This window comes from Pelodiscus sinensis, chromosome 2 (assembly GCF_052426305.1).
Source record: "Pelodiscus sinensis isolate ZL-2025 chromosome 2, ASM5242630v1, whole genome shotgun sequence".
Taxonomy (NCBI): Eukaryota; Metazoa; Chordata; order Testudines; family Trionychidae; genus Pelodiscus; species Pelodiscus sinensis.
In genome coordinates this window covers 87,264,088-87,288,647 of record NC_143053.1, presented here as the reverse complement: position 1 = coordinate 87,288,647, position 24,560 = coordinate 87,264,088, and the positions used below count along the sequence as shown (strand labels likewise).

At 46.6% G+C, this 24,560-nt stretch overlaps 1 protein-coding gene across 2 annotated transcripts in view; it reads right to left on the bottom strand.

The window, feature by feature from the left end:
• The window catches only part of RAB31 (RAB31, member RAS oncogene family), a 78,189-nt gene extending 54,075 nt beyond the window's left edge, over positions 1–24,114 (bottom strand). Inside the window, exon 1 of one of the 2 annotated variants that reach the window (XM_025181869.3) lies at positions 23,569–24,114. In XM_025181869.3, coding sequence (XP_025037654.1) covers positions 23,569–23,592 — 24 coding nt within the window. In that variant the 5' untranslated portion in view covers positions 23,593–24,114. Of the gene's footprint in view, positions 1–23,553 lie in introns of both variants that reach the window. The other variant, XM_006117467.5, reaches the window with a different exon arrangement.
• Positions 24,115–24,560: the final 446 nt, after the last annotated feature.

Below are 24,560 nucleotides of genomic sequence, written 5' to 3'. Positions count from 1 at the left end.
GTCTGGGTAATTTTGTCTGTTCTGCTGTTACAGGTTTGTGTTGCTTTTTTTGTAAGTTTAATAATTTCTCAGTAAATGCTTACATATCTTCCCATCACTGTATCCTTTTTCTAGTCAGGGAATCTCTTGAAGGACAAAAACTTCAAGTATGTCATTCCTTAATACTTCCGTGTGTCTTTTGCTTTCCCATAAGGAAAAATAATCTTTCCATCTTCCTGGAAATATGGTCATGTTATTTATCATCATCTCATTGTTATAGATTAAAGTAATCCCCAGAGGCCTCAAGCATGCTTGGGGCCCCATTGCATGAGGAACTGTATTAGCAAATATGAAGAGACACTAAGGGTATGTCTACACTACAATGTTAGTTCGAACTAACAGACGTTAGTTCGAACTAACATTCATAGGCGCTACACTAGTGCTCCGCTAGTTCGAATTTAAATCGAACTAGCGGAGCGCTTAGTTCGAACTAGGAAAACCTCATTTTACGATTACTAAGCCTAGTTCGAACTTACTAGTTCGAATTAAGGGGTGTGTAGCCCCTTAATTCGAACTAGTGGGAGGCTAGCCCTCCCCAGGTTTCCCTGGTGGCCACTCTGGCCAACACCAGGGAAACTCTATTGCCCCCCTCCCGGCCCCGGATCCCTTAAAGGGGCATGGGCTGGCTACGGTGCCCGTGCCAGGTGCAAGCCTGCCAGCACCCAGCCAGCAGACCCTGCACCTGACACGGCACAGAGCCACCCACCCGATGTCCCCCAGCCCACCCCCTCTTCCCGGGACCAGGCTGGCGGCTCCCGGGAGCTTGCCCGGGACCGCAAGAGGCGGGCACCTTCCTGGGCTAGTGCAGACATCGTGGACCTCGTCCACGATCTCCGCACTAGGCACAGGAAAGTGGCCGGCTAGGGCAGGAGAGCTGCCAGCCTGGCCACCCAGGAGCAGGTGTGCATGAAAATCAAGGGGGTCCACTGAGACCTCCGACCCTGAGCCCTGAGCTTACAATGGCCGTCCTGGGTCAGACCAAAGGTCCATCTAGCCCAGTAGCCTGTCTGCCGACAGCGGCCAACCCTAGGGACCCTGGAGGGGATGGACCGAAGACATTGACCAAGCCATTTGTCTCGTGACATCCCTCTCCAGCCTTCCACAAACTTTGGGCAGGGACACCACTCCTACCCCCTGGCTAAGACTACTCCATGGACCCAACCTCCATGACTTGATCTCACTTCCCTTTAAACTCTGTTCTAGTTGTAGCCTTCACAGCCTCCTGCAGCAAGGAGTTCCACAGGTTGACTCTTTGCTTTGTGAAGAACAACTTTCTCTTACTAGTTTCAAGCCTGCTACCCATTCCTTTCCTTTGGTGTCCTCTAGTCCTTCTTTATGGGAACTCATGAAGAACTTTTATGAATGCACCCTCTCCACCCAACACCTGCTTTTAGAGACCTCTATCCTGTCCCCGCTCTATCTCCTCTTTTCTAAGCTGAACAGTCCCAGTCTCTGTAGCCTCTCTTCATCTGGGACCTGTTCCCAACCCCTGATCATGTTAGTTGCCCTCCCCTCTCCCAGCCTTTCTCTTCCCCTCTCCCACCTCCTTTTCCCAGTCTCCCCCAGTTTTGTTCAATAAAGACAGAGTCAATGTTGGAAGAAACGTTATCTTTATTTTGTACATCAATAAAAAGGGGGGCTAGGGAAGGGTAAGTGGAAGGAGGTGAGGGAGGAATGGGGTACGAGCCCCCGATGGGGAGGACTGGGCTGGCTCTGCGGGCTTCTGGGGGTGGAAGCTCTCCTGCAGCCCCCCGATTGCCCCCTCTCCCCAGATCGCAGCCTGCGGCAAGTGCAGCCGGGCTGATGGCCGAGTGGTGTGATGTGCCCAGTGTGGGTACTCCGGGCAATCCAAGCCAGGACTGCTTTGCAAGCGGGGCACCCCTTAAAACTGTCTGTCCGGGGTGGGGGTCGGGACCCTTTAAGCGCAGCCCTCGGCTAGCCTGAGACAGCATCTCCACGCTCTAAGTCCTCCTCTGATGCCCTGCCAGCACTGCTTCCGGCCATCCTTAAGCCCTGTTCAGGGTCCACTCAATGTGGACTTGCTAGTTCGAATTAGCAAAATGCTAATTCGAACTAGTTTTTAGTTCTAGACGCGTTAGTTCGAATTAGCTTAGTTCGAATTAACTAATTCGAACTAAATTAGTTCGAATTAGCGCTGTAGTGTAGACGTACCCTAAGAAATTAAAAAATTAATGACATAAAAATGGTGGGAGGAAAGGGATATAATCTAGTATCTAGGCATTTTATATCCATATACAGGTTGTACCACCCTGATCCAGCACCCTCGGGATTAGGGATGTATAATTTTGATTAACTAATCGAACAATCGATGCAATTTGCATCGACTATTCAATTAGCTGATAAGGGCACCTCCGCCTTTGAAGTGTAACAGCCCCAGGTCTGTTGCTACACTTCAAAGGTGAAAGCGCTGGGGGGAAACATGGGGCCAACGGGGGACTCAAGCAGTCCTGCACTGGCCCCCGTGTTCTGTACGGCGTTTAAAAGCAGCAGCACTGCAGGGAGCCCAGGGTCAGCAGAGTCCCCAATTGACCCCAGGCTCCCTGCGGCATTGCTGCTTTGAAAAGCCACGTGCAGCCTGGGCACAGTTGGGGCCTCCAAGGGGCTCTGCTTTTCCGCAGGCAGCTCCACTGCCACCTAGGGCTCTGCTCTCCCTACAGTGCCAGGGGAGGGAGCTCTACTTTTCCCCCTGAGGCTTAGTTGCCGCTCGGGGCTCCACTCATGCTGGGGCTCTGCTCTCCCTGCAGTGGCCAGAGACTAGGCTTGCCGGATAGTTTCACGAAAAACACAGAACATAGCGGGGGGAAAAAGTTGCTGCCATCTAGAGCCCCGCGCTCCCCTCCTACAGCTGAGCTGCTGCCCTCAAATGTGACACGGAGCCACGCTCCCGCCCTCCCCCAGGGACCAGGGGCTCTGCATTCCTCCCAGTGACTCTGCTGCCCTTGGGGCTCCATCTTGGCCCCCTAGTATGGCAATGCTCCTGGCCCCAGCCCAACGACTTATCTCCTTGATTGCTCTCACAGGGGGTTACCCAATGATGCTGGACCAGGGGTGTTGCCGAACAAGGGAACTCCGGATTCAGGATGTTAAGGACTAGTCAACTATCCGATAAGCATTTGAGATAGAGGCAGCAATGAGGCGGGGGGGGGGGGGGGGGGCGAGAGGAATACTTCAAAGCAGCAGCGCCACACAGCTGAGCCAGGGATCAGCTGTATGGCGCTGCCACTTTGAAGCCCCAAGGTGGCGTTTCAAAGGGGCAGCCGCTGCACAGCTGATCCGTGGCTCAGCTGTGCAGCACTGCCCCTTTAAAACAGAATCGTGGCGCCCAGGGTCATCTAGGGACTCCCCAGCTGACCCCGGGTTCTGGGGAAATGCCACTCAGAAAGCGGGTCAGCTGAGGACAGCTGAGCCGGGGATCAGCGGTGCAGCGGCTGCCCCTTTGAAACACCGCCTCCGTATTTCAAAGGGGCAGCCGTATTGTTGGTAAAGGTTTCTCAGATCCAGTGGGGAAATTTTTGGTCAAAAAGAGAGAGACCAGCTCTCGAATATCCAATAGCCCAGTGGTTAAATTACTCATCTGGGTTATAAAAGATGTAGCTTCAAGTCCCTGGTCTAAATCAGGTGGACTAGCAACTTGAACTTGGACCTCTAACATTCTACAGAGGGCCCTGGGGAGAGGCATGTGTTCTCTCATTTTTCACAAAACTGTTTAAAGGATCTTGGTTTCCTCTTGAAATGAAAGGGGAAACATTCTGAAATCTCAACAAGTTTCGTTTAGTGGAACAGGAAAACTGTTTCCAGCTCTGCTCCCTGATCCAAGCAGATTGTCACTGTATCTTAACTTCAAAGTGAAGGGTGACTTTTTGACTTACATGCGTACACAGAAATGGAAGCTACTTGCCAAGGGCTAGACATGAACTGGCAGAGAGCTGGCAGAGAGCTAGTGCAACGGAACTACAACATTTCTAAATTTCTTAAAAAACTAAGGAATTCCAAAACTGTTCATTACCAAAACAAATTGTGGTTCCCCACCTCTGGCAGTTGCTCACTAAAACTGACATGAAGCTGCTATGCTTGGGCCATAAACTCTGGGAGCCATGGCTGAGACTGTGCTTCCAGGGCTTTGAGCTACAGAGTCAGAAGCCAAACCCAAGTGCCAGGCTCCATGCAGCAGAGCCCTGAAGTTTCCAGCCCTGGGCAATCTGCATGGTGGGACTGTTCCAGGGCTGTAGATCTTTGAGCCTCTAGATCCCCAGGGAAGACTGCAGTGCCCCAGAGCCCGTCAAGTGAGCTAAGATGGAACTAATCAGGTTTCTGTGATTAAGCAAAAGTTCATCACATGCTTTTGGGAACAATTTTGGGCTTGAGGGAACCGTAGTTTACAATCTCATTTTGTTGGAACATTTTGTTGAATCTCATTTTGTTGGAACATTTCTGATCAGCTTTACCTGAAAGGCCATTTTAAAGCCTTCCAGATGTCAAAACAGAAGGACAAATCTCTATCAAATCTGTGTGTTCTGCAGTCAAAATATTTTTGGCTGCTCAAAAGATTTTAATGCACTATCAAACACTGTTTGTGAATGGTTAATTACTGTGAAGCTTTTTAGAGTTCAGTACAATAAAGTTAACTTACCCAGTCTCCCGTGATTTTATTCATTTCCCTTTGTTCTTGTTTCACTCCAGAGTGTCTTTGTTTATTCCTTATATTTCCTGTGACTTATTTTTCCTTAATAAGCCTACCTCCAATCTACTGTTCTAATACTTGGCCTTGTGATGTTTTTCCTCTCCTTTTGTTCTATTCTTTCACATTTTTTCTCCAGGCACTCAACTTTTCTAAACATCTCTCCTCCCGAGTCCCCCCAATCTCTTGCTCTTGCTCTTGCTCTTGCTCTTGCTCTTGCTCTTTCTCTTTCTCTTCTCTTCCTTGCTCAACCCCGCAATGCCCCCATACTTCCACATTCTGCCGTTGGTAACTTTTTCCTTTTCCCATGATTCTTTTTCATTTTGCCCCTGTAACGATCCTCATTTTCTGCTTATGGTGCCATTGCACTCAATTTCCTGCCACCCATTTCTCAACTCAGACCACCGTAGCAAAATTGCTGAACTGTAGGGCCAGTCACTCAGGCCAGATCTACACTACAGGGTTAGGTCAACATAAGGCTGTTTATGTCAACTTAATTCTGTAAGGCCATGTCTACACTAGGAAATTATTTTGAAATAACTAAATTTGACTTAATAACTCCCACTTTTACAAAATCGAAATAGTTTGTCCCCACTATAGGAGAGCCTCAAAATTAGTCCGAGGCAGGCTCCATTAATGTGGATGTGCTATCTTGACTTCGAGCCTCAGGAAGCACTTTCAAAATAGCGGCACTGCAGCGTCCACAGTCACACTATTTTGAAATATCTATTTTGAAATTAACATTATTCCCCAAGGAAAGCAGGAGTACAGATATTGAAATAAGAGGAAATAACAGGCTTGGTAGTTGGATGCTCCACTTATAAATTCGACCTAAGGGGGCTTATTTAAAAATAACGCCCTAGTGTAGACCAAGGCTAAGTGTCTGCACTACATTGCTCCCACAGATGTAAGTCCTCCACTACAACAATCTAATTACTCCAGCTCCACAAGAGATGTAGAGCATAGGTTGATGTACTTAGGGCCACACAGTGTCTGTGTAGACATTGTGCTACTTACATCACCAGTCAGTACTGCATGGAACTCCTGGCTGGGTTCCCGGCTGCCCAGTGCTCAGGGCTTACACTGTCAGCTCCGTGTCAAGCTCCCAGCTGGGACCCCATTGCCCAGCACTGTCCCACTCAAGTCAGTGCAAGCGATCCTAGTGAGGACACGCACCACTGACAGAAGGATGCAAGCATGGACATAAAAAAACAGTAATTACTGTGGTGGCTGTATGATTTAACATAGGTTGACTTAATTGTGCAGTGTAATCAAGGCCTCGGCTTCCATTTCTTCTCTCCTTCCCCTCTTTATGAGCCTACAGAGGGTCACACAATTCTTCTATTTTCACAGAGGCGAGGGGAATAAATGTTCCTGTTTAGGTGGCTCTGGGGACAGAGCAATAGATGGAGAACTTAGATTTCACCACACTTTCCATGGTCTGAGACCAGATCAGGCAAAGCAAGCATCTTAATAGGTCTCCAGATGGCCCTGCAACCCAATCAGAGGACGGCCCGCTGAGCCAACAAACGACAGAGCAAACCCTGCAACTTTTAATATATTCTCAACTTCATTTTGAAAGTGTTAACAACACTCAGTACCTTACAGACTCTATATGGGTACGTCTACACAGCAGCGTTATTTCTGAATAACTGACGTTATTTCGAAATAACATAATCCACGACTACACGACAAGCAGTTATTTTGACAGAATGTCAAAATAATGTCAAGCTGGAGGACTTCTTACTCCATCTCCGACAGTGCCCACTCCAGGGACTCTTGACCCCCTTCTGAGGGGGTGTTTATCCGTCTCTGTACTCTGAGATCTTACCCTACCAGGGAACCCCCAATTCCCTTATATCCACCTTGCCTCAGTGACCCACTGCCAGTCTTCATCTCTAGACCCTTATCTCAGGGGCAAACTACAGTCTGAAATGGCCATTCATCACTGGCAAGCAGCAGTCCTGCTGCTTTTGCCTATCCTGGCCACCTCCCCACAGCCTTAGCACCCTGAGGCCTTGCTTCAGGCCCATGCAGCCTCAGAGGGAGTCCAGGCCAGAGCTGCCAAGTCCTGCCTGCCTTTTCCCAGCACTGCCCTGTTCCAGGAAGCCCCCAGCTTCTTTTGCAGCCAGGTCTCCAGCTAGAGCAAGAGTGTCCCTTTTTGCCTCCAGAGCCACTTAAGCTACGCAATTGACGTAGCTCAAGTTGCGTAGCTTATTTCAGCTTTAGCCCTGCTGTGTAGCTGTGCCATATGAGAACCAAACTCCAAGATAGTAATTCTTTTCACTTACACAGAAATTTTCATCTGAGAATGTCAAACATTTAATAGTAGTAGTATAGTATTATTATTAATAAGCAACAAATGTAGGCAAGTATACATACTTCTAATGTAGAGTACACTTATAAAGTTTGAAGATGATACCAAGCTGGGAGAAGCTGCAAGTGCTTTGGTGGACAGGATTATCATTCAGAATGTTCTGGAGAAACTGGAGAATATTTCTGGGCTGAGGCAAATAGGATGAAGTTCAATAAGGACAAATGCAAAGTACTCCACTTAGGAATGAACAATCAGCTGCACACATACAAAATGGCTGTGTCTAGACTGGCCAAACACCCATCAGGCGTGGTCTAGATGGTGGCTGGTTCTGCCACGAATACAGGGGACTGGACTTGACTTCTTAAGGTTCCTCCCAGTTCTATGATTCTATGATGTTCTTTCTCACTTTTTTTTCCCATGCCAGACTTGCTGCATAATAGGGTTAGATTGCAGTTTAGGATTTATTTTACTTACTCATAAGTAAATATGGATAAATAAAACATTTACCAAGCAGTCAATAAAATGTCAGGACCACCAGAACCAAGCACTGCCCAAGAGGAGGATTTTCCTTGTTGTGGCCCCAATGACTGTGTTCATATGAGGGTGGGGAGAATGGAAAAAGCTGACTTATGTGTAATAGGAGGGAAAATACTGTTCATAGTATGTTGGAGAACTCTTTATCCTTAAATGAAGGATAATCGGCATAAATGTTGCAAAGGGGATTTTAGCCAGCTAAGAGCTGATTGCTTAAATTAAAGCAGGACAGTGGGAGGTTTCATGGGCACAGCAGACTTACTGAAATATATCCCAAATGATTTTATCACCCTTTCAAAACATCATGATGGACACTGTGTACTTTTTAAAAATGGGCTACTTGTTTAATGAGGGGATTTAGTTCTTTCTGGACAGTCTCCTCTCCTTTTCTCATTCCCAGATTCCCAGTATGCAGTACACCATCTCTACCAAGCCACAGTCTGGCGCTGTGCCCTGGTGCATTGTAAGTGGTTCACATCAACAGACAACAGTTTTCTGAAATTAACAGAGGCGTATTTCATGCAAAGATTACCACAACAGTTACTTCTCTGGACTGCAGAGGCTGTTTCAGAATAGGACCCTCACTTGGCATATATAAACACCTCCCATATTCCTACTTTAAAACTAGATCATAAACTGCTTTCCACAAACAAGGGAATAAAAAGGCCAGCTTCTTCCCTAACAGTAAACCTCACAGACAGCAGGAAGATCAACATAGCTAGACTGAAAACAAGGCAGAGAACATTTTTCTAAATCAAATATTTAAGACATATAGGCTATGTCTAGACTGCATCCCTTTTTTGTAAAAGGGATGCAAATTAGACATATCGCAATTGCAAATGAAGCGGGGATTTAAATCTCCCCCGCTTCATTAGCATAAAAATGGCTGCCGCTTTTTTCCGGCTCGGAGTTTTGCCCTTATTTTAAGAGGGATAAGGGATCTTTCGGAAAAGGCTTTGTTTTCCGAAAGATCCGCGTCTAGACAGGCGCTTTTTTCCAGCAAAACTCCGAGCCGGAAAAAAGCGGCAGCCATTTTTATGCTAATGAAGCGGGGGAGATTTAAATGCCCACTTCATTTGCAATTGCGATATGTCTAATTTGCATCCCTTTTACGAAAAAGGGATGCAGTCTAGACACAGCCATTGAGTACCAAAAGCCAAAGTCATCCTTGGTATAACTCCATGTGAGTCAAAAGAGATACATCCAGGATGAATTTGACCCCACTCTTGAGTATAATCCTGCCCCAGGGAAATGGCTGCTTTTTATTGCTCCAATGGCACATAGGAGCATAACCTGCCATCTGAGGACTTCTGCTGTATACCGGAATGCTCAGATATAGGGATGTTAGATAGTATGTAATTGAATAGTCATATAACCACATAAAATTTTAGCGGTTACACAACTATTCAATAGTTCCCAGGGGCAGGGCTGGCAGCCAGTGCACTCCCGGCCCCACTCCTAGGGAGCTCCCTGCCACTGCACTCTGCTACCTCTGTGGCAGGTGGGAGCTGGTCCACAAGGGGAGCTGGTTTAAAAACCTGCTCCCTGCATGGACTGGCTCCTGCTTGCTCCCCCACACTGCTGCCTCTGATACAGAGGCAGAAGTGTGGGGCAGCAGATGCCTCTGTCCATGGGGGACCCAAGGTCCCTGCAGACCCCCAACAGACAGGGACTGCTACTGCAGACAGAGGCTGGTCTGCGACATCCTCCCCTGCCTCCCCCCATAGCTGCCCCTGATAAAGACAGCAGCAGGGCAGGGGGCAGATGGCTCCCCACAGGCACTGAATCCCACCTCTCCCCTTTCTGTCCATGATACAGGGGTTAGGATAAATGCGGTAGTCGACATAAACCCAGGCTTATCCGTTAATTGTGTAGTCTTCTACACGTTGACATCCCTGCTCAGGTAGCACAGAAATACTGCAGCAGTTCCTATGCCAACCCTAGGAGCAGGGAGTAGGCATATCTAAGGAATCTACACCAGGCAATCCTTTGTGGCTACAATTGTTCCTTGCATCCAGGCCAGTATAACAGAGAACTCTTAAAGCTGCTCTTCTTTATGCTGGGGGCTGATTTGGTACAGAATAGGATCTCAGTATGATAAACATAGGTTTTTTTCAGAAAAACGACTGTTATTCTGACAAAACTTCAATTACATCCACACTACAATCACGTTCTTTCAAAAAAAATATCGAAAGAACAGAGGGGTTTTTCCAACAGCGGTAATCCCCTTTCTACAAGGAAGAAGCCTTTTTCCGAAAGAGCTCTTTCGGAAAAAGGCCTGTGTTGACGGGGAAGAAGGAGTTCTTTCGAAAGAAGAGGAAAGAGGAAAAGCACAGGTGCCCTGGTGGGCACTCCGTCCATAGTAATCACAGCTGAAATGCGAGATAGCGCTTTTGCAGTGTGGACGCTCTCTTTCAGAAGAACTTTTTCTGAAAGATCTCTTCCAGAAAAGTTTCTTCGACAGAAGCCTGCAGTCTAGACATAGCCATACTGAGGTGATTATAGCTGAGACTATAACCTGGCATCTACTCTAGCTGGGACTATAACTTGGTATCCATGCCATTATATCTGAATTATATCTGTTTAATTCTATAGCAAACATAAATTTAAGAGGGGATGCATTATAAAGTATTCAATATGACATCTACTTTAGGGCCCTTTTACATAGATCTGATAATATCTGGCCTTTGTGTGAATGAGAATCAGACCACAGTGTTCATTAAAATAAAAATGGCCGCTGTGCTGTGCCGGCTCAGCTGATCATCGGCACAGCGTGGCAGTCAAGACGCGGATTGGTCGACAGGGAACGCTTTTGTCGACTGTTCCTGTAAACCTCGTTTCACAAGGCATAAGGGAGCGGTCGACAAAGGCATTCCCTGTCGACCGATTCGCGTCCTGACTGCCACGCTGTGTCGACGATCAGCTGAGCTGGCACAGCGCGGCAGCTATCTTTATTTTAATGATGTTGGGGATATTTAAATCCCCGCTTCATTGACTATGTTGGGTAGTCTAATTTACATGGCTCTGTTGGCAGAGGCATGTAGTCTAGACATACCCACAGTGACACCAGCACTTATCATCCCGCTGACAAAGAAAAAAAACAAACTTTGGAACACAACTCGTTTGATAGCCAGCATCAACATAGATTTAATATTTACTTCCATGTGCTCCACTAGTAAACAATTTTGCAGCCCAAAGAGAAGCAGTAAAATACTACAAAGTACATCACGCCCTCTAAAAAATAAAAAAGCCCCACAGTCTTTCACTTACATTTAAAAATAGCTATGACAAAATCAGAGACATTTGTTCAACTGATCAGTGTGCAGCTTACTGTGGTGTAACTATTGCTGGTGGCTTCAGCCTTTCCACGAGCCTTGTGATTGTAGATTTAGACAATTTGCTTATATCACGGCAAGTGATGGAATGGCCTGTTATCCAATTTCACCAACTGCCTCCTTACACAAAATCAATATTTTCTTTTGATGTTCAAAATTGGTTAAGGCACAATATGGGAGAGATTATAAAATGTTTCTACAGTAGAAGCCCTAGAAATCTCTCTCTGCAGTTATAAATTAAGAGATTGGGGGGAAAGGAGGAAAAAACAGCACTGATTGGATCTGCTTTTTTATTGCCATGTACCTTGCTCAATTATTTACACCATGCAAAGTGGGTGTAAAATGCTACTGTATCAAAATGGTATGGCATTAGTCTCATCTACATTGAAGCCTTTTACATGGCTAAAGCAGCCTACATTAATTTTAAAGAGGGAGAAAGTACATGTATACCCACTATATGCTGCCTTTACACTGCATGTAAAGTCACTGTAGTAGTGAACATGAGAGCTCCAGCCTTGACAATGTGCTGGGCAATGAAGAATTAGACCCTGTGATGCAAGTAAATACAATCCTAACCCGGACAGGAGGGGAGGGCACACCAGATAGGGGTTACATGATCCCCCATGTGACTCCACCCTGCTCCCAGCTCAGTACCCTCATACTCTTGCTTGTTCTTGGAGACCTGTGCATAGGACAATCATTTTATTATGCATCGTGCTGTGAAATGATATGTAATGGTCAGAGGGTTGCCAGATGGTTTCAACAAAAATACCAGACACACTTGACATTACATCACGATCTACATTACATCTTATTTAGAAAATACCGGACATTTATATTTTCTCATTTACATTTTCTCAATTTGTTTTCCGAACAGAAAGCTCAAATACTGGACTGTCCAGTTCAAAACTGGATACCTGGCAACCCTAGTAATGGAGGAGCTTGTTCAGTAAAACATACGTACTATTCTCCTTTCTGTCTCCTGGAGATGTTATAGTGGTCATCTGTTGTCTTCCCAAATCTAAACTAAATCATCTAGCCTGACAGTGAAAATCCAGCCCCATGGAAGTCAATGCCCTGAAAATTCATGTTTTGCATATTGAATATAGCACACATAATTGCTCCAATCTTTCTCATCTTAAAAATTAGACTGTCTCCTGTCAACAAATGAAATCAATCCTGTCTTTTCAATCACAATGCTAAATTTCAAAGACTAGAATAAATCGGGTTCTTATTCAGTAAATATAAACCTAGTTATTACACATCTCACTCAGCCACATCCATGCAGAGTGGACTTCACCTGCATTATAATGGGCTTGAGGTGCTAACAAGTTTAACAAAAAATGGTTAAATTCCATTTTCATAGCCCCAAAAGTGCCCAAAGGCTTCTCTACATGAACATTCAGTTTGCAGCAAATTCGGTACAAATCTACTCTGCACTAGGCTCTCACACACTAATTGTCTATGTCAGGGGTTTTCAAACTTTTTTTCTCATGACCCAGTTAAAGAAAATTGTTGATGCCTGCAACCCAACATGATTTGATTAAAGTGTGGGCTCTAGGATGGGGCTGAGGAGACCTTTGGGCTGTAGGAGGAGGCTCTGGCTTTGAGGAAGGGGAGTCAGAGCTGGGGCAGGAGGGGCTCACCTCTTGAGTGGGTCTCTGTCAGCAATGCAGTGTGGGTGCTAAGGCAGGCTTCCTGCCTCTCTTGGCAACGTAGAACATGCTGCGCCCCAGAAGCAGCCAGCAGCAGGTTCCCAGCTACTGGGAGTGAGGAACTAGTGCTTGGGGTGGGCAATGTGTGGAGCCCTATGCACTCCCTCCTCCTTCTTTTCCCCCCGCCGTTCTCCCCCAGGAGTGGGGCCTGCTGCTGGCCAGTTCTGGAGCGCAGCACAGTCTACGGTGCCAGGAAAGGCAGAAAGTCTGCCTCTGTACCCCCACTGATCACCCTGCATCAACGAGACCCACTGCCTGACATTCCGCAACCCAGTACTGGGTCACAACCCCTAGTTTGCAAACCACTGCCCTATGTGATGCTACTGATGAGCACTACCCATTCCTCATCACACTTTGATCTATATCACTCTGAAAAGCAACTAAATCAAAGTACTCTAGTGCTAGAGGGGATCAGCAGGGTCCACACAGACATGGCAGACTACATCCCAGTTTGCCATGAACATAAGGTTAGTGCAGAAAAGACCTTAGATAAGAGAGCAAATTCAAGCTTGTTGGAACACTTAATCAAATTTGTTTAACAAAAATATGTCATCTGACATATTACAGTTGTGCTCTCTCTCTCTCTATATATATATATATCTTAGAGGAAGTTTAGCAGGAATTCTCATTGCATTTATTATAATTCAGATCCTACAGTGTATATCCTTTTCAAAAAGGATTTTTTGCACTTGTGTAGCACATTTCACGCACAGATAAAAAGCTGTTGAATACTTTGGGGATGAGAGGATCATACAGAACAGAAAAGGGAGACCAGTTGATGCTAAATCATTCAAATACCAAGAAGTAATTACGAGTGGAGTTTTACTAACATATCTTAAGACTATTAATTGCAAATCTCCTTGAAATTATACTAATGAAATTAAATCATATCCTTTAAAGGTCAGTCCGATAGAGAAGAATATTATTCCTATGAGCACAACGGTAAGGTTAAGTGGTTTATATCCTCACTATCATAGGGTATGTCTACACTACAAAGTTAATTCGAACTAGCGGAGCGCTTAATTCGAACTAGGTAAACTCATTCTACGCGGACTAACGCCTAGTTCGAATTAAGTAGTTCGAATTAAGGGCTGTTTAGCCACTTAATTCGAACTAGTGGGAGGCTAGCCCTCCCCAGCTTTCCCTGGTGGCCACTCTGGGCACCACCAGGGAAACTCTTCTGCCCCCCTCCCGGCCCTGAAGCCCTTAAAGGGGCACGGTCTGGCTACGGTGCCCGTGCCAGGTACAAGCCTGCCAGCATCAAGCCAGCAGACCCTGCACCTGGCACGGCACGAGCCAGCCACCGGCTGCCACCCAGCCCTCCGCCTCTTCCCGGGACCAGGTTGGCGGCTCCCAGGAGCCAGCCCAGGGCCGCAAGAGGTGGGCGCCCGCCTGGTCTAGTGCAGAGATTGTGGACCTCATTCATGACCTCCGCACTAGGCACAGGAAAGTGGCCGTCTAGGGCAGGAGAGCTGCCAGCCTGGCCACCCAGGAGCAGGTTTGCATGAAAATCAAGGTGGTCCAGTGAGACCCCCGACCCTGAGCCCTGAGCTTAGAACGGCCGTACTGGCTCAGACCAAAGGTCCATCTAGCCCAGTAGCCTGTCTGCTGACAGCAGCAAACACCAGCTACCCCGGAGGGGATGGACCGAAGACAATGCCCAAGCCATTTGTCTCCTGCCATCCGTCTCCAGCCTTCCAAAACAGAGGCCAGGGACACCATTTCTATCCCCTGGCTAATACCACTCCATGGACCCAGCCTCCATGAATTTATCTAACTTCTCTTTAAACTCTGTTCTAGTTCTAGCCTTCACAGCCTCCTGCAGCAAGGAGTTCCACAGGTTGACTATTTGCTTTGTGAAGAAGAACTTTCTGTTATTAGTTTGAAGCCTGCTACCCATTCATTTCATTTGGTGTCCTCTAGTCCTTCTATTATGGGAACTAATGAAGAACTTTTCTTTATGCACCCTCTCCACACCACTCGTGCTTTTATAGACCTCTATCATATCCCCCCTCAGTCTCCTCTTTTCTAAGCTGAGAAGTCCCAGTCTCTTTAGCCTCTCTTCATATGGGACCTGTTCCAAACCCCTGATCATTTTAGTTGCCCTCTTTTCCTCTCCCACCTCCTTTTCCCAGTCTCCCCGAGTTTTGTTCAATAAAGAGAGTTTCTATTTTTGAACACACGTGTCCTTTATTTTGTACATCAGGAAGGGGGGCTAGGGAAGGGTAAGTGGAAGGAGGTGAGGGAGGAATGGGGTATGAGCCCCCGATGGGGAGGACTGGGGTGGCTCTGCGGGCTCCTCGGGGTGGAAGCTCTCCTGCAGCCCCCCAATTGATTCCCTCCCGCCCCCCCTCCCGGATGGCAGCCTGCAGCAAGTGCAGCCGGGCTGATGGCCAAGTGCTGTGATGTGCCGAGTGGGCATTCAGGACACTCTAAGTCAGGACTGCTTTACTGTCCCTCATCGAGTTAGACAAGCGAGCGGGGAGCCCCTGAGAACAGTCTGTCCGGGGTGGGGGTCAGGTCCCTTTAAGCACAGCCCTCGGCTAGCCTGAGACAGCAGCTCCACGCTCTAAGTCCTAATCTGATGCCCTGCCGGCACTGCTTCTGGCCAGCCTTAACCTCGGTTCAGGGTCCACTCAATGTGGACATGCTAGTTCGAATTAGCAAAATGCTAATTCGAACTAGTTTTTAGGTCTAGATGCACTGGTTCAAATTAGCTTAGTTCGAATTAACTAATTCGAATTAAGTTAGTTTGAATTAGTGCTGTAGTGTAGACATACCCATAGACTCATATGGGGAAAGTCCCAAATCCTATAGTATGATTGGACAAACCCTCACATCAGACCATAGCAAACAGGGGTCCCTAGGAGAACCCAATGCCAAGTCGTTACGGGCTCCCTGGTAGGAATGTCAGCAGTTAACAGTTACTGGCAATGATTACCAGTTACCAGTTCACTGGCAGTCCTGGCAGCTGGAGCAGCCTCCTCCACACGTGAGATGTGGGCTACTCCAACCCAGCCGGGCCCACTGTACCATGCTGCAGGCTGGGACCATTCTTGCTGGCCTCGAGTGGCTTCCCACACACAGGATCCCATTTAAGTTAACTGATTAAATGGAATTTTACATCCCTGGACTGTAACAGTCAGTCTCAGCTGGCCTGACCAACTCAATATACCTCATGCACTGTTGTGATTATATTTATTTAACAGATAGCTTGTAATATATCATATGATAGCTAACAGCACGCTAATCCAGTGTTTCTCTAAGTGGTACGTGAAACCCTTGGCTGCAAACAGCAAACTGGAGCCAATGGGAGCCGCGAACCTGTGAGTAAACACACGAGAGCAGCCAGTTAGCAGGTTTCTCAAAGTGGTTTCACTGCACTAATCACCATGTCACCATGAAATGTATATAACAACAATGTGTAAAATTACAGCCACTCTCTGGCTATGTCTAGGCTACACTGATCTATTGGGAAAAGGTTCACAAATTGTGCTCTGCAATTTGCATACCTTTTTCTGATAGTTTTTTCAGAAGAGGATTTTCTGAAATTTGGCCTGTCTACACTGGGCCAAATTTTGGAAAAACCTCTTCTTTCGGAAGAGCCCTTCTTCCTCATGGAAGGAGGAAGACAGGGCTTCCGAAAAAGCACATTTGCTCTTCCATACACAAAAAAGGAAAAGAGTAGCGGCGTTCCCTGGACACGGCGAAGTTTTTCAAAACCCTGTAGTATAGACGTAGCCTCTGATATTATATTTTGGAGTCTGGAAACAGACAAATAATGCAAAACCATTTTCCAGGCAGAGGGGAAAGCGAACTGTAAATTGAGCCAGGTGTGAGCAGGAAAAGGGACTATGAGCTATTCATTTGCTTGGAGATTGCAAGATCATTTGCATTGCAAAATCACAGGAGTCTGCAAAATTAACATTGTATTGACTCCCTGATGGACCCAGAAAACTGAACGCCAACAGGGCTTCCTGACTTTGAAGCCAAAGATAAACTCTGGAGATATAAGGAACTTCTGAAAGACTGGGGAATCCATCAGCTGAGAGACCAAAGACGCCTGCGTTTTGTATCTATGAAAGATGGGTCCTCCTGCTACAAAAGGCTGGAGAATGCTGACAACTTGGTGTAAGAAACTATGTTAGGTAAAGCTATAGCTTGCTAGAATTAAATTTTAGTCACTGGAAAGCATGTTATTTTTGTTTGCAACTCTTTCGTATCTTTCATTCTTGTTTGAAATAATTTCAATTTATGTTCTTTTCTAATAAATTTATCCCAAGTTTTATTGCAAACCACCCCCAGTGCTGCATAGTAGGGTGGCATGTATCGCCCCAGAGGAGCTAACAAAGTGTTGTGCGTACTGGCTCTTTGGTGGTAGCAAACGTGGTGTTACCTCTGTCAGGGTGCAGTAGAAAGGACTGGATACTTCAGTGGAGACTCAAGACTGGGAGGGTTGTTGGGGTGACCCTGCAAGGACTAACTGGGCTGGTGGAAGCTCAGAATGAAATCTTGTGCTGTGGGCATACTGCTGGTGTCAGTGCCCGAGCAATCAGGTTCCCTTAGGGGTTAACCCCATCCTGCCCAAGCTGTAGCCAGGGACAGGAGGCAGCTGGGTTATGTTGGTGACCAGCAGCAGCTTGGAGGTGTTAGCTGCCTTTCTGCACTGTGCAGTAGGGATATAAAATCCTAGTTATGAAGTTAACACGTTAAACAAAGTGTTTAATCAGTTAATTGCAGTGCAGTGGGCCTGGCCAGTTTCGAGTGCTGGACAGAGATAGGGTCCAGAATGACTTAGACAAATTGGAGGATTGGGCCACAAAAAATCTTATGAGGTTCAGCAAGGACAAGTGTAGAGTCCTGCACTTGGGACGGAAGAATCCCAAGCATAGTTACAAGCTGGGGACCAACCAGTTAAGTAGTAGTTCTGCAGAAAAGCACCTGGGGGTTACAGTGGATGAGAAGCTGGATATGAGTCAACAGTGTGCCCTTGTAGCATATTAGGTTGCATTAAGAGGAGCATTGCCAGCAGATCCAGAGATGTCATTATTCCCCTTTATTCGGCTTTGGTGAGGCCACATCTGGAGTACTGTGTCCAGTTCTGGGCCCCCCACTACAAAAAGGATGTGGATGCATTAGAGAGGGTCCAGCGGAGGGCAACCAAAATGATTAGGGGGCTGGAGCATATGACTTATGAGGAGAGGCTGAGGGACTTGGGTCTGTTTAGTCTGCAGAAGCGAAGAGTGGGGGGGGATTTGATAGCAGCCTTCAACTTCCTGAAGGGAGGTTCCAAAGAGGATGGAGAGAGGCTGTTCACAGTCATGACAGATGGCAGAACAAGGAGCAATGGTCTTAAGTTGTGGTGTGAGAGGTCCAGGTTGGATATTAGGAAAAACTATTTCACTAGGAGGGTAGTGAAGCACTGGAATGGGTTACCTAGTGAAGTAGTGGAGTCTCCATCCCTAGAGGTGTTTAAGTCTCGGCTTGACAAAGCCCTGGCCTGTAGCAGACACCAACCACAACATCACTGCTTTTGTTTGTTCCTTTAAACCTAACCCATAGACTTTCAACAGGTTTTTCTCCCTCTTTATACTGGAGTTCAGAGCAATCGTAGTGCTCTCTTACATATAGTGCAACTCCTCCTCCTTTTCTCCCCTGTCTGTTCTTCCTGAACAGTCCTAATAGGTCCTATTTTTTCCCTTAGTTTATCATGTCATCACAACTGGAATACCAGGGAGATTTTATCTTTACTAACATTAACAATATATTCCAGGTTACCTACATTATCAAAGAATTCTGACTACTTTTCTATAGTCTATGTTTACATTGGAAGTTGATACACCTGTACAGTACATGCACCACATGCCCAGAAACAACATAAAATCTTGGTAAATAAAGATGAAAATAAGCGAACCTCCTGAAGCTTCACTAGGGCAAAACAACAGTTTCCCTAAAATGTAACTAAAGTCAAAGAGCCCAGCCTCAATCCAAGAGTTGGAAATCTTATTACTAGTTGCTACACAACAGTTATGTTAGAACTTGACAAGAAGCTATAACTTAATCCTACAGCAGGGGTGGACAAGACAGCTTCCGAGGGCCAGATCCGGCCCACCAATCCGATTGATCTGATCCATGGCCGACCAGCCACTCCCTTGCCCCCAGGCCAATCGAGACCTAGGGACAGGGGAGCGCACAAAGTCTCCTACTACTGCCAGGGGTGCGCAGTGCATAAAGGGAACTGCCAGCTGTTCAAAACAACTGGTGATTCTCTCTAAAAGTGCCAAGTGTTCCTGGCAGGGCGGGGGCAGGGAGCTTCTTCTCGATGAATCATGAGTAACAAAGCCCCACCCAATAGCTAGAAGTGGAGGCTAGAGAAATTCAGACTGGAAATAAAGCATATATTTTTAACAAGTAATTAACCACTGGAATAATTTACCTGTTATCATGGTGGACTCTCTACCCCTGGCAATTTTAAAACCAAGACCTGACGTTTCTCTAAAAGATATGCTGCAGGGATTATTCTGAGAGTTCTATGGCCTGTGATATGCTGGTCAGATTAGGTGATCATAATGGTCCCCTCTGTCCAGGAATCTATGAATCTATGCTCAGCAAAGAAGGATACCAACAGCTCAGAGCCTTGTCCTAAAATTAACCTGTGTATAAGATTGGGTTAGATTAAGGCAGGTTTGCTCTGCAGTTCACTCTTCTGTTCATGTCTCATATTTCTCACTCCATTAGGCACAACTCCATTCTCAACATTTTTGGGCTCAGGACCCATTTGTAAATATTTATGGCACAGATGTAAGCGACTAGTCAACTACCCAATACGCATATGCTTATTGGGTAGTCGAGTAGTGACTCGACTAGTCACTTCCCCCCACCCCGTATTGCCTCTGTCAGAGAAAAGCAGCAAGTGTGGGGCAGTAGGAGCCAGTGTTGGGAGGAGCTATCTTAAGAGCCAGTTCCCCCCAATACCATCTCCGCAGGAGGGCAGGGGAGGCAGAGGTGCATGACCGGGGACTGAAGCGGGTCCCCACGGAGCTCTTGCTACATTTCAAAGGCAGAAATGCAGCAGTTGGAACACAAGGCAAGTGGGGCCTGCTTGAGTCCCCGCTCATGCCGTGTTCCCCACTGCTCTTCTGCCTTTTTAATGTAGTAAGAGCCGTGGGTGACTCTTATTGCATTTATCAGGCAGAGTTGCAGCCGGGATAGCGAGGGCCCCACTTCCCCTTATCAACTAATCAAGTAGTCAGTGGAAATTCCATCAACTACTTGATTAGCTGATTACATGAAATTTAACATCCCTAGTTTATAGCCTGTCACAACCCAAAAAATAGTCTGGGGGATGGAGGGATGCTCCGAGGTGGTTTGAATTGGGTCCTGTCCCTGGGGGTGAAGAAGGGTTGGTTCCTGTCCAGCACTCACCCCACAGTGGTAGCTCCTGCAGCTACTACGCGGTGGAGCACTTTGAGCTCAGCTTTTGGCTTTGGGTGTTGTAACCTCCGGGATTGCATCACTACTCAGGTTTGGCTTTGCCCCCTTGCATGGACCAAATTTGTCTGAGTGGAATTGTGACCAGGCTCATGGGGTTACAGTGCCTTTCATTCAAATTTGGCCTATCCAGACTCCCATCATCATGATTAAGGCTACGATTTTTTTTACAAACGTCGGAGAAGTCTCCCTGTGCTCTAAGCCATTGTGAGTGGCATAGGGCAGCTGGAGAACCCCAGAGCTCCAAGCAGACCCCCATAACTGCATACTTGCTGTGGAGGGTACGGGGACCCCAATTTGTCATGAGTATTTTTAGTAAAAGTCACAGGCAGGTCTCAGGCTTCCGTGATTTAAAAAAAAAGATAACTCTAAGGTTCCCTTTGGTAGATCTGAAGGCCCAATTCTAGGCTGGCATCTTGCAGAGAGCTCTTTTAAGTAGACCAAAAGATTAATGAGTGAACTTGTTCTCGCTGGCAGGCACTCAATTCTGGAAATCTGTCTCTGCAGTTAGTCAGAGGATCTGTCAGATGAACGCTTTTGAAGTCTTGAAAAAATTGACTGCCAGCCTCCATGGTAAGTGAGATGAATATGATCAGCAGTGAATGATTTTGTAGAATTAAAGTGTATTAAGACTCAGAAGAGACCCTCCTCTCAGTAACTACTAGGCCTATGTGTCTGTAGTTTTTCATGTTTTCCTAAATGTTTCCTGTGCTACCCTAAGTTTTTTTGTGAATGTATTGAATAGTTTTGAATTCACAGTACATGTAGCTGTTCTGTATGCTCTTTTCTATGCCTCAGAAGAAACAAAACTAGAACAAAAACATACAAAACTCTTATATTTAATATGACAAAACAGCAAAAATTTTACTGCAGGAGGAATGTCATTTTGTAAGACTGCATCGGCCTCTGTCTCTATAAACACCAAGATTACAGGATTTGCTGTTTGTGGGAAAAAAGAAGCATCTACTTGTTCTAACACAGACTTCTCAAATTTCAGCTAACTGCATTTACTTTTGCATCTATACAATTTTAAAGATGAATGCAGAGATTTTTATTGAGGAGGGAGGAATATTTATTGTCAACTACTTTGGGTCAAAGTCGTCCGTGCCTACTTTGCATTGGTGTAAATGCCAACACCAGCGCTATGCATAATTTAGCAGTGTGTGTTTTTTAAAATTTTATAAAGCTAGTTTTGGTTTCATAGGCATATGATCTAAAATCTTTGTATCCATATATACAACATATTGGCTACATCTAGACTGGCCCCTTCTCCGGAAGAGGCATGCAAAGCAGGCAAGTCAGAATAGGGAAATCCACGGGGGATTTAAATATCCCCCACGGGATTTAAATAAACATGTCCGCCGCTTTTTTTCCGGCTTGGGGAAAAGCCAGAAAAGAGCGTCTAGACTGGCGCGATCCTCCGGAATAAAGCCCTTTTCCGGACGATCTCTTATTCCTACTTTCAGGTAGGAATAAGAGATCCTCCGGAAAAGGGCTTTATTCTGGAGGATCGCGCCAGTCTAGACACTCTTTTCTGGCTTTTCCCCAAGCCGGAAAAAAAGCGGCGGACATGTTTATTTAAATCCCCCGCGGATTTCCCTATTCTGACTTGCCTGCTTTGCATGCCTCTTCCGGAGAAGGGGCCAGTCTAGACGTAGCCATTGTGTTTTGAAAACTTATATGAAACACGAAAGACTCTCAAAAGCTCTGATTTGTATATGCTGTGCTCAACGAATATTCATTGAGCAATTTCATCATAGCACATTATTGTTTCAAATGCAGTACATGCTCAAACAGAAAAAGAAGGAAAAAGAAATCACTATTGTGCAGAACAAAACTTCTGCTATGAGTTCATTGGACCAAGTAGCGTTGGTAACTCCACTGAAGTCAATATACAATGCACACAGCAGCATAGCAATCACCACTGAAAAACTTGTTTAGGGATATTTGAAACAGTGACATGAGGAAACAATAATATCTTATCTACACTAGGGAGATCTGTTAACCCTTGTTAACATTGATTCAGTGACAGGCCATTTGTCAAAAGCTTCTCTAGTGTAAGGAATTAGACTGTGTTGTTTTTTTAAGGTGAAAGAGGCATTCTTCAGTAAGAATTCTTTATCTATCCTAGTCGGTGGCAAAGAAAAGCTCTAAGGGCATCCCAGTAGTGAAATTAAATCTGATGTTGTGATGTGCTCCACGCCACACAAGAAACTTTAGATTAGGTAGGCAGTATATGGCAAGTATTAAGGACTGGATAATTAAGAGGTTTAAAGGAACATTGTCAACAGTAACAGGTTAAAGCAAAATGTTAGGTTTTGCTCATATATATGAGAGATCTCAGATTCACTTTTAAAAATTCAATGGAAATAATAGTTTAAATTTAAAAACCCCCTTATTGTTTACTGACCAAACACTGGTTAGTTAAGAACCAAGAAGTGAAATTCACTAGAAACAAAAATTACCATGGACCAAGCTAAGTGAAAAACAAAAGGTAAACACAAGCAGTGAAACTGTTTAACTTGAAATGAACTATGAAAATTTGTGATTAATGTCCATGGCTCTGTAAACAGCATCCCATTTCAACAGCCAAGTTTATCTTGTTTTGGAAAGAAAATATCCCACCCTGGATCCTGGCATGTTGTATGCAAGTTTCAGTCTGAAGGAATTTACCACAAGCATGTAATAAAACCCTCAAAAAGGGAGAAATAAGCATTTTTTCAGCTGAGTGGCCTCTATTATTTAGCTGGTACGATCTCTGTGTACCGCGAAGCTTCCTCTGACTTTGTCTATGCACAATTAGTTCAGCATGTAGCAACCGTTCTGGAGCATGGTATGTTCCATGATAAACACAGCCCCCCACTCCATGTTTGGAGAGACGCTTGGGCGGGGCAGAGGAGGACAAAGGACCATGCAGCGGTCCAGAGGTTCGGGATGTGCAGCGGGCCCTTGTCCCAACTGGAAATGGTGTCTTCCAGGAAAAAGCACATTCAGTCCCCCACCTGGCGAAGAAGGGAACTGAAGGGAGGGCAGTGGAGGGAGACCAGAGACAATCTGGACTGGAGGGGAAAAATGCCCAGCTGCCCACACCCTTAGGGCTTAGCACAACAACCCCCCTCCCCGCAAATGCCTTTCTCCGGAGTATATCCCAAGAGGGGAAGCGAGGGGTCCCAGGCAGTCGCCTTTATCGCGGGCTCAGCCAAGTCAGGCACAAGGAAGAGCCAGGGACAAAGAAAGTCCGTCCGCAAAAGCAACTCGGGGCAAACTTCCCGGGGAGCCGAGTCAGGGGCTGGCACCCTTATGCCTCCCGCCAGCCGGTGCCGGGGGGCTCCAGTGCCGGGGGGCTGCGGCAGGCCGGCGGGCGCCCTTTGGCAAGCGGTGCCAGCTCTGTGCCCGAGCGGCGGGCCGCGGCGCTGTACTCACTCCAAGCAGACACACTTTCAGTTCTCGTATCGCCATCATCTGCTTGGGGGGAAGCCGCTTCGCATCCTCCGGCGGAGTCACTGGCCGGCTCTCCCCGGCAGGGAACGGAAAAGCAGCGGCGGCACTTTTTTTCCTCTGGGCTGCCCCCGCAGGCTGAGCCGCCACCGGTCACATGAGCGCAGTCCCGGCTCCTCCTCGCCCGCTTTGGTGCTTTCCTCCCCCCTGAGCCCAGCGCGCGCAAATCTCTGCTGCCCCGCGGCTGCTGCCTGGCGCTGGCCGCCCGAGCGCTCAGTTACCCGGGCCAGGAATTGCCTCGCCTCCGCCCCAGCCACTGTGCGCCGCGCGGGCTCCACCCGCCCGCGCCGTCCCAAAGTGCCAGGTGAACTCTGCCCGGGAGGTGCAAAAATGAGCGGGGAGATGACAAAGGCAGGCAGCAAAGTCGGTCTGCGCAGCAATGCGAGGCTTCAAAAAGTGCCCGAGTGAAGAATCCCAAACACAGGAGGAATCTTCTCCTCAGTCGCAGAGGCTTGGCTGGCAGATCTGCAGATGACACAAAATAAATAAATAACACCCTTGGAAAACAAGTGTTCCTGTAGAGCCTTTCGAGACTAACAAAATAGGCATTCAGATTTGAGCCAACAAGAGTGGGCCTGGTCTAAGAACAAAATGTTTTTCAAATCACTGGAAGGAAAAGGGGTGTGTGTGTGTGTGTGTCTGTGTGTGTGTGTGTCTGTGTGTGTGTGTGTGTCTGTGTGATTTTTGTATAACAAATCTTTTATAAAGAACATCATAGCTATACTGGGTCAGACCAAAGGTCCATCTAGCCCAGTATCCTGTCTTCTGACATTGGCCAATGCCAGGTGCCCCAGAGGGAATGAACAGAACTGGGAATCATCAAGTGATTCATTCCGTCACCCCATTCCCAGCTTTTGACAAACGGGCTAGGGACACCATTCCTGCCCATTCTGGCTAATAGCCATTGATGGACCTAACCTCCATGAATGTAT